The sequence below is a fragment of the Penicillium rubens genome (assembly GCF_028828025.1).
Source record: "Penicillium rubens strain IBT 27055 chromosome Unknown utg000002l_segment0_segment0, whole genome shotgun sequence".
Lineage (NCBI taxonomy): Eukaryota > Fungi > Ascomycota > Eurotiomycetes > Eurotiales > Aspergillaceae > Penicillium > Penicillium rubens.
In genome coordinates this window covers 1,266,625-1,281,439 of record NW_026890600.1, presented here as the reverse complement: position 1 = coordinate 1,281,439, position 14,815 = coordinate 1,266,625, and the positions used below count along the sequence as shown (strand labels likewise).

General features: G+C 49.8%; 6 protein-coding genes across 6 annotated transcripts; 3 read left to right on the top strand and 3 right to left on the bottom strand.

The window, feature by feature from the left end:
* Positions 1 to 299: 299 nt before the first annotated feature.
* Positions 300 to 3,591, top strand: N7525_002937 (putative regulator of nonsense transcripts; the record flags this gene model as incomplete). The annotated part of the gene is made up of 2 exons (XM_002559603.1): positions 300 to 514; positions 567 to 3,591. 2 exons carry the CDS (start codon positions 300 to 302, stop codon positions 3,589 to 3,591), a joined length of 3,240 nt encoding a protein of 1,079 aa, XP_002559649.1.
* A 1,019-nt stretch (positions 3,592 to 4,610) lies between these two features.
* N7525_002936 (DUF4396 domain-containing protein) lies at positions 4,611 to 4,977 on the bottom strand (the record flags this gene model as incomplete). Its single annotated transcript, XM_061212539.1, has 2 exons — positions 4,611 to 4,903; positions 4,965 to 4,977. 2 exons carry the CDS (start codon positions 4,975 to 4,977, stop codon positions 4,611 to 4,613), a joined length of 306 nt encoding a protein of 101 aa, XP_061069560.1.
* A 2,271-nt stretch (positions 4,978 to 7,248) lies between these two features.
* Positions 7,249 to 8,183, top strand: N7525_002935 (putative C2H2 transcription factor; the record flags this gene model as incomplete). Its single annotated transcript, XM_002559605.1, has 2 exons — positions 7,249 to 7,532; positions 7,592 to 8,183. The coding sequence occupies 2 exons, from the start codon at positions 7,249 to 7,251 to the stop codon at positions 8,181 to 8,183; spliced, it is 876 nt and encodes a 291-aa protein (XP_002559651.1).
* Positions 8,184 to 9,532: 1,349 nt separating this feature from the next.
* N7525_002934 (uncharacterized protein) lies at positions 9,533 to 10,395 on the bottom strand (the record flags this gene model as incomplete). Its single annotated transcript, XM_002559606.1, has 3 exons — positions 9,533 to 9,668; positions 9,724 to 9,801; positions 9,860 to 10,395. 3 exons carry the CDS (start codon positions 10,393 to 10,395, stop codon positions 9,533 to 9,535), a joined length of 750 nt encoding a protein of 249 aa, XP_002559652.1.
* A 1,816-nt stretch (positions 10,396 to 12,211) lies between these two features.
* N7525_002933 (25S rRNA (uracil2843-N3)-methyltransferase) lies at positions 12,212 to 13,558 on the top strand (the record flags this gene model as incomplete). Its single annotated transcript, XM_002559607.2, has 1 exon — positions 12,212 to 13,558. The coding sequence occupies one exon, from the start codon at positions 12,212 to 12,214 to the stop codon at positions 13,556 to 13,558; it is 1,347 nt and encodes a 448-aa protein (XP_002559653.1).
* A 268-nt stretch (positions 13,559 to 13,826) lies between these two features.
* On the bottom strand, positions 13,827 to 14,729 carry phb1 (prohibitin subunit PHB1; the record flags this gene model as incomplete). Its single annotated transcript, XM_002559608.1, has 2 exons — positions 13,827 to 14,345; positions 14,409 to 14,729. 2 exons carry the CDS (start codon positions 14,727 to 14,729, stop codon positions 13,827 to 13,829), a joined length of 840 nt encoding a protein of 279 aa, XP_002559654.1.
* Positions 14,730 to 14,815: the final 86 nt, after the last annotated feature.

Here is a 14,815-nt window from a genome sequence, read left to right as displayed (position 1 = left end):
TTTGTCAGTCCTCTGACACAGAGAGCTGGACTGGTTGTATGTATCATTTGTTCTCATCAAGCACTTACCGCTAATCCCTCGTGTCGATTAGATCTCCGTTCGTTTGCCCCTCAGGCACACCCTGGAGATTTCAAACGTTGAATACCACCATAGGACAATCTGTTTGTCCTCTACGCTCTTTAAATCGTCTACGACTGCAAATTCCATTTCTGATTTCTCAAGTGCTTTTGATTTGCCCTCTGCTTTAAATCTTGATCAGCTCCAGTCATCCCTATCGCCATTCCAAGTTGGTACCAATAATGAGCTACCAGCCGGAAGACCCCTCAGCGGGAGCCGAAATCGACGAGATCGCACTTGGGCGCGCACGTCCACGCCGGCATGATGATGAAGATGAAGGCTCTGATGCCTTTGAAGATGACGACATAGAAAGCACAGTCGGCGCACCCACAAACGGGAATCAGAAGTCCCAAGGAAATGGAGAGGAGGAAATAGAGCTCCCAGCCCATGCATGCGCGTGAGTCTTCAGATATTTCTTGGTAGATGTTCATTTACTAATTATATTGTAGGTACTGTGGCATTCACAACCCGAGCAGCGTTGTTAAATGTCTGTCGTGCAATAAGTGGTTCTGCAGTGCACGTGGCAATACCTCTTCTTCCCATATCGTCAATCACCTTGTCCGAGCTCGTCATAAGGAAGTCCAGCTTCACCCCGCCTCTTCTTTGGGTGATACTATTCTGGAATGCTACAACTGTGGCACCAAAAATGTCTTCCTGCTTGGATTCATTCCCGCGAAATCCGATACTGTTGTTGTTTTGCTATGTCGACAGCCATGTGCCTCTATGCCATCCTCTAAGGACATGAACTGGGATACATCACGATGGCAGCCTCTTATTGAGGATCGTTCTTTCCTTCCCTGGCTCGTGGGAGCACCCACCGACCAAGAACAACTCCGAGCCCGTCACCTCAGTCCTCAATTGATTGCGAAACTGGAGGAAATGTGGAAAGACAACTCTCAGGCGACCCTGGAAGACCTAGAAAAGGCCACAGCAGTGGATGATGAGCCGGCGCCAGTCCTACTCCGCTACGACGATGCTTTCCAGTACCAAAACATTTTCGGACCACTCGTTAAAATCGAGGCTGATTACGACCGCAAGTTGAAGGAATCCCAATCCCAGGATGGACTCATTGTGCGCTGGGATCTTGGTCTCAACAACAAGCACCTCGCAAGCTTTGTGCTGCCAAAGCTTGAGCTGGGAGATGTCAAATTGGCTGTGGGCGACGAGATGCGCATCAAGTACAATGGTGAATTGCGTCCTAAGTGGGAGGGTGTGGGCTATGTGATCAAGATCCCGAACAATCAATCTGATGAGGTCACTATCGAACTACGCGCCAAGGGCGACCACAAGTCAGTCCCTACAGAATGCACGCACAATTTTATGGCCGACTATGTTTGGAAGTCAACTTCCTTTGACCGCATGCAATGTGCCATGAAGACATTTGCCGTGGATGAGCAGAGTGTCTCAGGCTACATTTTCCATCGCCTCCTTGGCCATGAGGTTGCTGCAGCTCCTATGAAGACCCAGATTCCGAAGAAGTTCAGTGTCCCAGGTCTGCCAGATCTGAACGGCAGTCAAATCAACGCTGTTAAGAGTGTCCTCCAGCGACCTCTCAGTTTGATCCAAGGCCCCCCTGGAACTGGTAAGACCGTTACCTCAGCCACCATCATCTATCATCTTGCCAAGATCAATGGAGGCCAGGTTCTTGTCTGCGCTCCGTCCAACGTTGCGGTTGACCAGCTCTGCGAACGTATTCATCGGACGGGCCTGAAGACTGTGCGAGTTACTGCCAAGTCTCGCGAGGATGTGGAATCTGCTGTTGGTTTCCTTTCACTGCACGAGCAGGTTCGTATGAACGATAGCAACATTGAGTTGGTGAAACTCAACCAGCTCAAGGCCGAACTTGGGGAATTGTCTAGCCAAGACGAAAAGCGCCTGAAGCAACTTACTCGCTCTGCTGAGCGTGAGATTCTGACCAACGCGGATGTGATCTGCTGTACTTGCGTTGGTGCAGGTGATCCCCGTCTTTCAAAGGGCAAGTTCCGCACAGTCTTGATTGACGAATCAACCCAATCTGCTGAGCCCGAGTGCATGATCCCCTTAGTTCTAGGCTGCAAACAAGTTGTACTGGTTGGTGATCACCAGCAGCTTGGGCCCGTGATCATGAACAAGAAGGCTGCCAAGGCTGGTCTAAACCAGTCTCTGTTCGAGCGTCTCGTTATCTTGGGCTGCTCTCCTATCCGTTTAAATGTCCAGTATCGTATGCACCCGTGCCTTTCTGAATTCCCGTCGAACATGTTCTACGAAGGCTCGCTACAGAACGGCATCACCATTGCCGATCGTGTCCGCCGTGACGTTGACTTCCCTTGGCCCATCATCGATGATCCCATGATGTTCTGGTCAAACCTGGGCAACGAAGAGATATCGGCGTCAGGCACCTCGTATCTGAACCGCACTGAAGCTACCAACGTCGAGAAGATTGTCACACGTTTCTTCAAGGCAGGTGTCCAGCCGAAGGATATCGGTATCATTACTCCTTACGAGGGACAGCGGAGCTACATCGTCAGCTCGATGCAGGCAAACGGCACCTTTAAGAAGGAACATTACAAGGAGATCGAGGTCGCGTCGGTCGATGCATTCCAGGGCCGAGAGAAGGATTACATTATCCTTTCGTGTGTTCGTTCCAATGATCACCAAGGTATAGGTTTCCTGAGCGATCCTCGTCGCCTCAACGTGGCCCTTACTCGTGCTCGATTTGGCCTGGTTATCCTAGGAAACCCTAAGGTCTTGTCTAAGCACCCATTGTGGAACTGCCTTTTGCAGCACTTCAAGGAACGTCACTGTCTCGTGGAGGGACCCCTGTCCAACCTTCAGGAGTCCCTGATTCAATTCAGCCGGCCTAAGCAAGCATACAGAGGCCCGCAGCGCTTCCAGATGTCCTTCAGTCAAACCAATAATGTACCCAGTAATGCAGTGAATGGTCGCAACGGCGGTCATCGCAATGAGTATCATGACTCTGGATCGGTGGTGGGATATATCCCTGACGATGTATCTTCCGTTCACGGTTCGGCACTTGGTGGTGTTGGCCTTCCATCTGGCTATCCCCCTATGTTCCAGAATTTCGGCGAGTCCTGGCCTGCGATCTCTGGCGGTCGTCGAGCAAATGGTGGCCGACCCAAGGGCGCACCGAGTGTGACTGGCGAGTCAGTCGCTGCTACTGAGTCTGATGTCACCTGCAGCGTCACTGACGGACGGAGCGTTGACCAGGGCGGTGTCAGTCTCACTGGTCTGAGCATTAACGACATGAGCAAGCAGCCCAGTCTCAGCCAGTCTGACCGATTGAAGCGCTACGTCGAGTCTGGCGGACGGGAGCCTTACAGGGCTGGAGTTCCGGACAACGGCAGCATATTTGGAGGCAGCTCCGCCAGCATCCGCGTGACTCGCGGTGTGCCGGGCCAGAGCCCTCACGATGATGACGATGTCCGTAGCGTCTCTACCGCTTTTGCTAGCCAAGTCGGTGGCAACTATGACTGAGTGACTCTTTTGTCTGACATTCCCCAGGGCAACCTCCAACAGGTTCGCCCGTCTTACCACTCGGCAAAGCAATGTCCGCGCATACTATCAGGGTTCTTTCCAACAGAGTCTGCCCGCCCGTTCCTTTTACGCTGACCAGGACTTCGGATCGGCAAGCCCAAGACGTTTCGGATGCTTATCCCGGGGTCATCTTGACCTGCTGCCACAGCACCGTTCTGTTCGTCGAAGGATTGTTCCCTGGGTCTGATCCCTCGCCATTGTCACTGTGACATTCTTACAAGGCGTGTCTTTCGAGAATGAGGCGATAGACAATGATCCTCCAGTATCTTCCGGTTAGGAATAACTGAAAACTCACCCGTCGATTGCCGATGCCCCGTTCAGATAGCCCCGGTAGCAATTACTGGGCAACTCTGTGAATTTACCCCTGCCCCTTGGCCATGTTTTATACTTGCTATCTTCATTTTCTAGGTAGTCAGGTATTAGCTAAAATCAAAAACAATGCCAATTATGATCCCACACTTTTTTTTCCCCCCAATGTAGTGAGCAAACAATATTCCTGGGGCCGGGACAAGAAACAAAACCAAACCGACCTTCCCGGGTTGAATATCTGCCGGCTTATGTTCCGAGTTAGGGCTGAAGCAAGTGCTCCGCTTCTTCTGCCTATCAACCCCATCAACCCCATCAACCCCATCAACCCCATCAACCGCTTCCCACTATCAGCCTTACTGTCGGACTAGGTAATTCAATATACACCTCGATATGCCAGTGTGCATGTAATGAACTAACTAAACGACCAGTGATTTCAATCGGCCCCCGCCCCTCATACGTCAGTGCTGGCCCTGGAATCCTCTAGGTAGTTAACCCACTTCTGCTACGTATAATCTGCATCTATCATTTTTAAAGTTAGTACTTTCTGTTGGTGCTTATAACTTTTGTGGCAAAAGCTGGTAGTGGAATTAACCCATTGATTAAACGATGACTATATTCCATGGAGGCAAGCATAGTAGGTACATTGGAAATCAGTGGCATGATTTCCCATATTTTCGAAGCCGCAGATAGTTATACGGCAACGGCGCCAGATACCCAGCACCGATCGATACCACTGCCGCCAGCCAGAACTTTGGATCTCCAAAGGCAACTATCCCACCGGTCAGATGATAGTCAACTGCATTCTCAGCTAGTTCCATGGCCAACATTGAAACCATGCTCATGCCCATAGCGGTACGAGCAGCCATCGGCCAGGAGAGTTGGTCAGCTCCCCGGCGGAGCAGGATCGTCTCGAGGATAACTGAAGTTGTGATACCGGATGCCACTAGATGATTGTTCTTAGTACACAAGGTCCGATACGAGCTAATTCGTTCAGGTAAACCCACTCGACAAGGCCATTATGCTGCCCATCCCCATCTCAGGGTAGTAAGTCTGCAGGATCCATAAGGCAGAGAAATCACCAGCTGTACATCCCACTAAGCAGCGGAGAGTGTTGATTCCTGCTCGTTTCCACGTGGATCTGCAGGTCCAGAATGGAAAACTAAGGGCCCACAGGGGTTGGGATGGCGGCTTTCTGGCACATTTCAGGGTTTGCGATAATTGTTTTTCGGGCTCTATGCCCTTTGGGCATTGGCTTTTCTCTGTATGGCAGGCTTGTGCACGAGTGGTGCCACTGAAGGCGCGTCCCGAAACCCAGCAAATGCCTCGGCTCCGAAGTAAAAATGGGTAACGTATTTGATTCATACTCCGAGTTGTTGGGATCTTACGACAATTCACAATGGTAACATATGCAAATTTGAAGATGAAAAGTCGAAGAGACACGGTCAAGGGGCGCCAAGTTGCGAGGTTGGTAGGGATAGTGGAGCATGGTCCCCGGACCTGTAGCACAAATGCCGCAATGAAATGAGGTTAGATACAATGGACACGCCAAACCACATATTGAGTAATGATATTACTTGATAATTCCACAGTTTCCAATATGGTAAGAAGAAATAACCGGCCGAGAAGAAAATGATAAAGCAGAATATTCTGAATGTCAAACGCTGAGCACCTTCGGATATACCCTAGGACTACCCGGTGGGGCTACGGGAGCACTAGGAAGATCTCGCCTTGACAACACGAACTCATTCCTAACATTCATTTGACGTGGATGTAGATATCACGCGATCAATTATTGTGCCTGTTTGTCCACGTCGGGTGGTGGCTTTGCTTTGCCGGTTTGGGCATCGTCCTTTCGGGGGTATAGATCTGGAACCTAGTATAATTCTATCGTTTATCGTTCAGCCAAATAACATGTTCAAACTGGGCAGCAATATACTCGAAATAGATGAACGTGCATTGGGGCTTGCCTAGTATCAACGGCTGTTCTATTACGGTAGAGGCAGTGTTAATTAGCCCTTATGATTGATCTCCTTGGGAGTTAGCCATGTTTGTGTTCAGCATGAATTAAACACTATTCAGTGATTCCAATGCTACTCTATGTCATAGTCTCGTAGAAGGTTCAGTCTTGCCATTCATTGTTATCTGTAAGGATGGTGTAAAAGGCCGTATTCACTGTGTGGAAAAACCTCCTAGTATGATATATTCGTAGGCTAATCCGTAGGCTTCTAGATTCTCAATATACTGATCTTGAAGCACATCCACACAAACCACGTTATTTCTGTGCTACATACTTTAGAACACAACAGAACGTTCGATATCCTGCAAGACTGCATAGCCTGGTTGAGGTTGAGAAAGCTATAGGTGGATCCTCATCATGTTCCTTTTAATAGAAACAATTGATTGAGAGGACATGAAGATCATTGATTTATGAAGCTTGTCAACCATAACCAATTTGTTGTAGCCTAACATCGGGCATGGCGAACGTACGTTGCAGAAAGGCGCACTGCCCGGCTGCCCGATGTTTGATGCTTAAATAAGCATCTTCGTTGATGCACGTGACTGGAGATCAAGGGCGATCGCTGTCACGTGCACTCACCGCCACTCGATTTGTCAGAACCAGCTGGAGAACCAGTTGTGGCGACTCCAAATATTTCGGAAGTGGACGGCTGCCTGACAGGGGCATCTTGCTTTGATACCTAAGCCGGATCCGCCGATATGGGACAACAGGATTGGTACTCCGGACATACTATACAGTCATACCCACGGTGTCTGTCTAGTGTATGAGTCACTTTTGTTTCCTCCCCTCATCTATATCCCGGATCACCGGGCATTAATAAACAGTATTGTCCACATTTTAACCTGCATGTATATAACCTCTAGGCAGTTATGAATTCGTATGATAATCCAGCTTTCTGAAAAAGAGCCCACTAGAAAACGAAAGAAGCAAGATTCTGCAGGGACTTTGAAAAGAAAATAAGGATTGCTGCGCCACACGAGTGGCGCATATGCACCTGACGCAAGCGGGTATAAATAGGCTACGGATGCCTTGCTACCTGAAAATTTTGGCAACTCCTCATCTTCTCCCGACTCCATACCATCGACATCTACTAGGCTTTCACCGCCGATTTATTTGAAATTTTTTCATAAACAACTCACTTCTTATTGTTTCCTTCAACTCAGCTACTCAGCACTCCTGAATTTACCGTTGTTGTGAATTGAGGACGCGTCTTTCCGGTATCTACATTCTATCAAGATCCCCTCAGTAGTGTGGGGTATCAACTTCGCGATATGGGTGACGGGTCTGACTATCCTAGCCCACGAAGTGAAGGTCCTAACGGCGCTCTTGCTGCCTCCATCCTTGCCTCTGCATCTGAAACCTCGGCCCCAATTGCCAGAATGAACGACCCCCAGCAGCCCATGCACGGGACCTTCAACAACCTTGACGGGGCGCGTCCGCGCCTTTCTGTTCGACGCGCCCGCGATCCTCCTAAGAACTCTGAAGGTCAGATTTTCTGCGACCACCCCGAGTGTCATTCTGCTCCTCCTACTTTCCGTCGTCCATGTGAATGGAAGTAAGTACAATACCCTGTGGTTGTGTCTTTATAATGCGCTAGTACTAACCAAACCCTAGCAAGCACATGGATAAACATGATCGTCCCTACAAGTGTTATGAACCAAACTGTGACAAGATCCAGGGTTTCACCTACTCTGGTGGTCTCCTGCGCCACCAGCGCGAAGTTCACAAGAAAAACACCGACACCAAGAAGGCCCTGATGTGCCCGTACAGCGATTGCAACCGCAGCACTGGCAACGGATTCACGCGGCAAGAGAACCTCCGAGAACATCTTCGCCGTCGCCACATGCACAATGACGAAGCCCCCCCAATGGTTGATATGTCCTCCTGGGACCGCGCCACCGACCTTGAAGGTGTCGAGGGTGTCCGCGCCCCGTCTCTCCCTATCACTGGAATGAAGCGTCGCCACGATTCTCCTGCGGTTGGAGATCTCCAAAACCTGCCTGAGACCGATGAGCACGGAGTCGATTTGCACCACGAAGTTAAGAGACTCCGCCGCGAAGTCCAAGAGAAGGATCGCCGCCTCCAAGAGCTGGAGCGTATCGTCTCCAACATTCAGCAGGCTATCCCCCAGCAGTCTCCTCCCGTGCCCGACCTGCAGGACCTTTCGCAGCCCACTCCCCAGCCTACTGCAGCTCCTCCCGTTTAAGGGTTGCTCCTTTCGGATCGAAGCGTCTACAGATTTGACCTATGCATCTTACGGGCGTTTATCGAAGTAGCTAATGCGCTTCAAAATTTGCGACTGTGCTTTTTATCTTGTTTCGTGTTTTTATTCTTTCTTTTTCTTTTTTGCGACGTTGCTTTTCCTCTTGCTTTGTGTAGCATTTGGGTTCGGTCTCCATTGATCTTCTCTGAGCAGAAGTTGCTTTCTTTGCGTTCGCAGAACGTGAGGATTCGAGGATTGACCTTGCCAGTCTTTTACGGCGTTTCAGCTTGATGATTTCTATGGGCCAGGCGGTGTTTGTCTCCAGAGGCGGTTTACAGCGTTGTCTCGCCTCAAATACCCGGGTGTCTCGTTCGATGTATCCTTTGTGTTACTCGCTTCTATCACCCAACTCCATTTTTAGTTCGGTTTGTTCCCGGTTAACAGCAAATTGTACGAATAATATCTTCTTGATGTGGTCCTATCTTTCAACTGAGTATGCAGGTGATGCCTAGAGACATCATCTCTTAACTACCCACCCCTTGTCTGGTTGTAAACCGGGGGGCTGGTGCTCACTAAACTACAGACGTAGAACATGCACATTTTCATGGACACCTGCGGCAGTGTCAGATGGATCCCCTGAGGGCGAGGGACTGTTGACATATAACAGCTTGAGGGGATGGACGGTGAGTACCACACTTCCCATCCTCCCCCAGGGGATTGAAACTGCCTCAGGAAGATAGTATCCTCGTAGGTGCTAATGAACCCATATCCACAATTCAGCTTCTGCATACCCCGCAGAGGTTGGGCGATCGTGCGCCGAAGTCACTTTGTTTAGGGGGTACGTGCCTTTGTGCGAGAATAACTGCTGGCTGATGGAGCGAGGTTGGGCGACGAATTTGCCACGATTTGGCCAATCGTGAAAGCGCTTGGAGCGGCCTTCATGTTCGTGTCGTTCATGTCCAGCCAGAATGCGGCAAGGCCGGCGTGACGCTCGCCGGTGAGGGCCACAGTCTTCGCCATGACTACAAAGGGTATGCCGTGAGTCCAGACTAACGGTGCGGGATACTGGGGGCTTCGCGATGCCCTAAGCTGGCCGTTGCCGTCGAAATCGAACGCTTCCCGCTCGATTTATTGCTTGTTGGACATATTTTTCGCAGTGGCCACTAGAAGAACATGTTCATCAACCCAGGGTGTCTTCAACTTCCCAACCAGCTTGATTTCGGTTGTGCCATTTGTGTCTTGTAGCCCTACAACGTCGGGGATGTTTTTGTAAGTACTTCCTGAGCACTTATAATCCCCAAAGTAGATGTCGATTGAGCGGGTCTCCGGGGGTGAATGTACGCCCATGTTCGTCACCATTTCCAGTCAGAGCTATCACGCATCCAGTCCAGCCTGCGAGATGGCTTCACCAATCTCCAAATTACGTATGTCACATCGGAGAATGGTTCAGGCTCCAAGGTATCGGGATCACGGAATCCAGAAATATGCCTGAAAAGCATTAGCTCACCGTGATCGATGTTTGTAGCTTGTCATAGCCACCTACATAGACTTAGTGGCCTCATCATAGATGAGTTTCCTCAAAGAGCAAATTGCCGGTGCCCATACATCCTTTTTTAGTTCTCTTCTTAATATTAGTACTGGTAGCTCTCTTAGGGTACACAAAGGGAGTATGATCTTACCTATAAGCAGCGCGGAAAGCGGAACGCACCTCCTCCCGGTATGCAAGGTCACGTTTCCAGTAAGAAACGGAGCTAATCGGTTCACCGGGCACCCGCGTCCACGCAACATAATTGATGTAACCCCCAGGGACGTAGTCTCCTACACCTTGCACCCGGTTACCATAACCAAGTAACTTTGGGACTGCAGTGCAGTTCTTGTGATCGAGACTTATGAGAGCCTTGACTTCCGCGTGGGTGTGCTGAGTGAGAGCTTGCTGAGCTCGGACTTGAGCTGGGCGAGAAATAGTACCATCAATCGGAATTTGATAGTAGAGCCGTATAAAGCCCTGTTGGGTGGGATCGGAGAGGTTATGACATGAGAACTTGAGTGCCGCAAACGGATGGCCGAGGCCATCGTCAAATTCTTCCTGCGTCATGGTTTGGTATTCTTCAGACAATTTATCATCGAGGACAAACGTCACGCTGGGTGAAGGGGAAGGTTGTTCGAGCCTGACTTCAGTACCGCACAAATGATCGAAATCTCCTAATCGAGACATTGTGGAGAGCAGAGAGAGAAGGAGTGCGAGAGAAGGAGTGCGAGAGAAGAAAAGTGCGAGAGAAGAAAAGTGCGGAGAGGTGACGAGCACATCCATCCATGGATGGAGCAGTGATTAATACCTTATTGACCGTATTGTAAATTGTAGGGGTCCAATCAATCGTGTTCAACTTCTCTGTGCATATTTCTGTGTCGTAGTTAACTAGTTAGTTAACTAACCGGCGCTTAACCTCAAGAGGCCACCTCATAGCACTCAAATACGTCGTATTGCATCCGACATGCACGATGACAGTTGAAGTATAAGGCAGCCAATGATATCCATTGACGTAGACAAGCATGTGTTCCTGAGGCACTCAGGCTTCTACCGATAGCGATAGTTCTCAGGCAGACATTTCAGCCACACCACTTTCAACTCGGGTCACATCTCGTATATTCCCGCGAGGGCTCTAGCGAGGCCTTCGTGAGCACGGCCGTCAGCAAACCATACGGCCCCGCTGGCGGTGTCCACATCTAGAAGGTCGGAGTTAGGGGACCGTTAACGGGCTCCGTTGGGAGCCCACTACTCCTCACGGCGGCCTATGAGGCGTCAACCTCAGTGAAATAGCACGCTCGGACGACGGGTATGACTCCTTGGCTGACAACACTAGGCTGTGACTCATTATTACGTGGATTGCGCGTTCGGCTCTTGACTCGACGCGAGCGGCTCAACGCGATATCACATGATGGACTTGGTGCGTTGTTTCTGTGATGGTGTCATTCGCCTCTTCATATGGCTTCGGATCAGAGCGTAGAATCTCGTGGATGTAAGGTGTAGGCAGCGCTCTAGGCGGAAGCATCCGCAAGTGGCTGGTTGAATTAGTATGTTGGGAACAACAACGACGAGACGTATATCAAGGCATGTTACGTATCCTTGTAGATGATTCTTCCGTTTGTGGTTCACTGCGTTATTGACTCTCCATACACAACTGAGATAACTGGGCAATAAAGCCCTCAAAAAAAGCGCATCGTATGTATCTGGATTGACACACGCGTATATACTTCCTGCCTTTTGACGTTCGTCTCAAATTATAAAACTTGGACATTTCAGCATAATCGTCAAGTATCCATGGATACTGTGATTATTGATTAAGAACCGAATGCTCGCACATACATATGTATATCACATGCAATAGAAGGAATAGGGTGTGCTTTTTGTAGTGTATCCCATAATTCTATCAATGGAAGACAGCCAACAAGATCTTGATAAAAGCGTGACATAATTATTATAACTCGGTAAGGGTCTTTCTATACACTATTAGGGGCTTTTGCCTGGAGAAGATGCAGCGTCTTGATCAACTCTAGAGGCGGCGTCAGATATACGGCCGACGCCGTGTACGGCTATGTATATACTGTAGCAGATTGATAGCGACAGACACAGCGAATATATGAAAGGTTTTATTCTAGATATTGTGTTGCATTGATTGTATTTATGTCTTCTACGCGCTCGAGGCTCGATTCCGGACTACAAGCGTCTCCATATTGATCGTTACATAGATTTTATTCAACATATTCTGGTGGATATGGGTTCCCAGAATGCAGCAAGGTTAGATAAACTTCAAAGCATCAGACTTTTTGAACAATATGTATATAATTCTCGAAACCATTGAACAATCAAGTCATACCTGACCTCGGGATGGTCCACGGATTTATAGACCTTAATAGTGGAGCCACCGATAACGATAAGGGAAAAAGTTCAAAATTCCACCCCACGTTGGATTACAGATTCCTCACAATAGACTAGACGAAACGAGGATTTTTGGAATATATATACATATATAATGCCTCACGCCCCACGTCAGGGAAACCGCAGGAGGTCCCCAGGTCCAAAAGCGAGAGCGCAAAAACCGAAGCAAGCGCCTCCAGCAAACAAACAGCATGCCAATCACAAAGCCGAAGTCGCAAAAGCCAAAGCCGAAGCCGAACAAGTAGAGGAAGAAGAGTCCTCTGGGCTTATTCTTGTCAGCACAATTCCTCTCACCCTCCAACAACTTCTCTTGGATGTATTCAAAACCGCCCTTCTTGGAAACCCTGTCGCAGAACCGGAATCTGCAAGCCAGGATGCCAACCCTACTGAATCACAAGACGAAAATAAAGATGAACCATTAGACATTAAATCTCTGATCCAGACAATCAAGGGACTCCTATATCAGCGCGATTTTGACTCTGCCTTCGCCGAGGCAGGCGAGGATCTGCTGCGTGCTTATGCCTTGCGCTGGAGTGCGTCCCGGTCACTGGGATATGCGGGCTTGTTGAAGGGAGTTTTGACCTGGATGAAAGAGGAAGAGGAAGACAGCCGAGGCCGTGCTAGAAGCAAGAATCCCTGCACCCGTGTTGTATCCATTGGTGGTGGAGCCGGTGCAGAGATCGCTGCTCTTGCAGCTGCGTGGAGAGACATGGGCTCCCAAGCCCAGTCGCTAGAGGAACGTGTTGCCAGCGTATCTCTTGAAGACACCGAATCTCAAAATGAGAAGGAAGCTGAAGTTGAAGACCCAGGTGTCAGCGCACCCAGTCTCTCTGTCATGGCTGTCGATATCGGAAATTGGTCCGACGTTGTTGACAGACTTTCACGAACCATCACCTCGGCGGATGTGCCATTTTCGCAGACGACGAAATACCGTCCCCCGTTGCTGTCGGAGAAAGTGGCTAGTGAAACATTTTCAGTGTCTTTCCGTCGCGAAGATGTCCTGACTCTTCCTGAGGAGGGATTGAAAGAAATTCTCCTCGGCCCTTCCTCGTCCTCTCCATTCACTTCCATCCTCATTCCTATCATGTTCACTTTGAATGAGCTCTTCTCTACCTCCATGCCAAAGACTACCGGGTTCTTGCTCAAAATGACTGAAATCCTTCCTGCCGGTGCGGTGCTTCTGGTTGTTGATAGTCCTGGCAGCTATTCGACTCTGAAGTTAGGAAAAGGACCGGAGGGTGAACCGCAAGAGAGGAACTATCCGATGAAGTTCTTGCTTGACCACACGCTGCTGTCTGTGGCGAAGGGCAAGTGGGAGTGCGTATATACCCAGGACTCGAGGTGGTGGAGACGGGACGCGGTGCGTCTTCGGTATGAAGTTGGCGAAGGAGCAGGCTTGGAAGATATGCGCTTCCAGATGCACGTGTATCGGCGTTTGTAGATCTGATGTGTTCTATATCATGACATATAAATACCACTTAATGAGCAATACGATTGGGTCTCCAAAGAAGAATAATTAAAAAAAAGCGAAGTGCTGTGTGGAGTGAGGTATGGTATTGCTACAGATAAGGTGGTTTAGTTCAGACCACTCCAGATTCACGCCAGGAGGCCAGACTCGCCCCAAGTCGGCAAAAATTGCGATTAATTGGTACATTCAATGAGTTGTGAAAACGGGGCCCATAAATCCCCAAGATAGCCTTATAACCCCCTTAACTCCGCAGACCCAGCAAGAGGCTAGTGCTCTTGCCGCCATCCTTTCCCTCTCCACCAGGCAGGTAAGTGACGTTAGGGTTCGACGACATGGTTGCGGCGATCTCCTTGCTGGCCTCGATACGACGAATCTCAATCAGCCCGCTGCCAGCCTTGGCGACAGCCTTGCTGATAATATCGGCACTCTCGGCTTCACCCTCAGCGCGAATGACGTTGGCCTGGCGCTCCTGCTCGGCACGCTCGACTATGAATCGGGCCCGCTCGGCATCCTGTTGGGCGATCTGCTTCTGCTCGACGGCTCGCGTGAACTCCTTTCCGAAGGTCATGTGTGTAATAGAGACGTCCTCGAGGGCGATGTTGAACTGTCCGGCACGCTTCATCAAGTCGGTACGGATACGGTTGGAGACAGCTTCACGTTGCGTGATCAGCTCGGCGGCGTCGAACTGGGCCACAATGGCCTTGAGGACTTCGTTTCCGATGGAAGGGAGGACACGCTCATCATAATCGGTACCGTATGACTGAATAACTTTGGGTCAGCCTTTTGCACCAGGAGATGCTTAAGGATCGTAGGATATACACACCTGGTAGATCTGCGGCAGCTTCGGCACATCCGGGCGGTGCAACACACGCAGCGTCAAGCTGACCATCTGCAAATCCTTACTTCCTGTCGTGGTCGAGATATTACGAGGCTTTGTGCGGACATCGTAGACAATTGCGCGCTGCAACCAGGGGATCAAGAAATGTGTTCCTTCATTGACAACCTTCTCTTGCACACCAGACACTCGATCGAAGATGACAGCTCGCGTGCCACCCTTGACATCGTAAATGGAATTTTGGACTAGCATACCCCCAATAGCCAGGGGGAAGGCCATTCGATAAACATTTTGGAGAGCTTGGGCCATGGTTGGAGGTGGAGGACGAGGTGATGAGGACGGATGATGGAGATGATGTCTGCTTTTCCCGTTGCTCACTCTGAGTGTTCCCGATC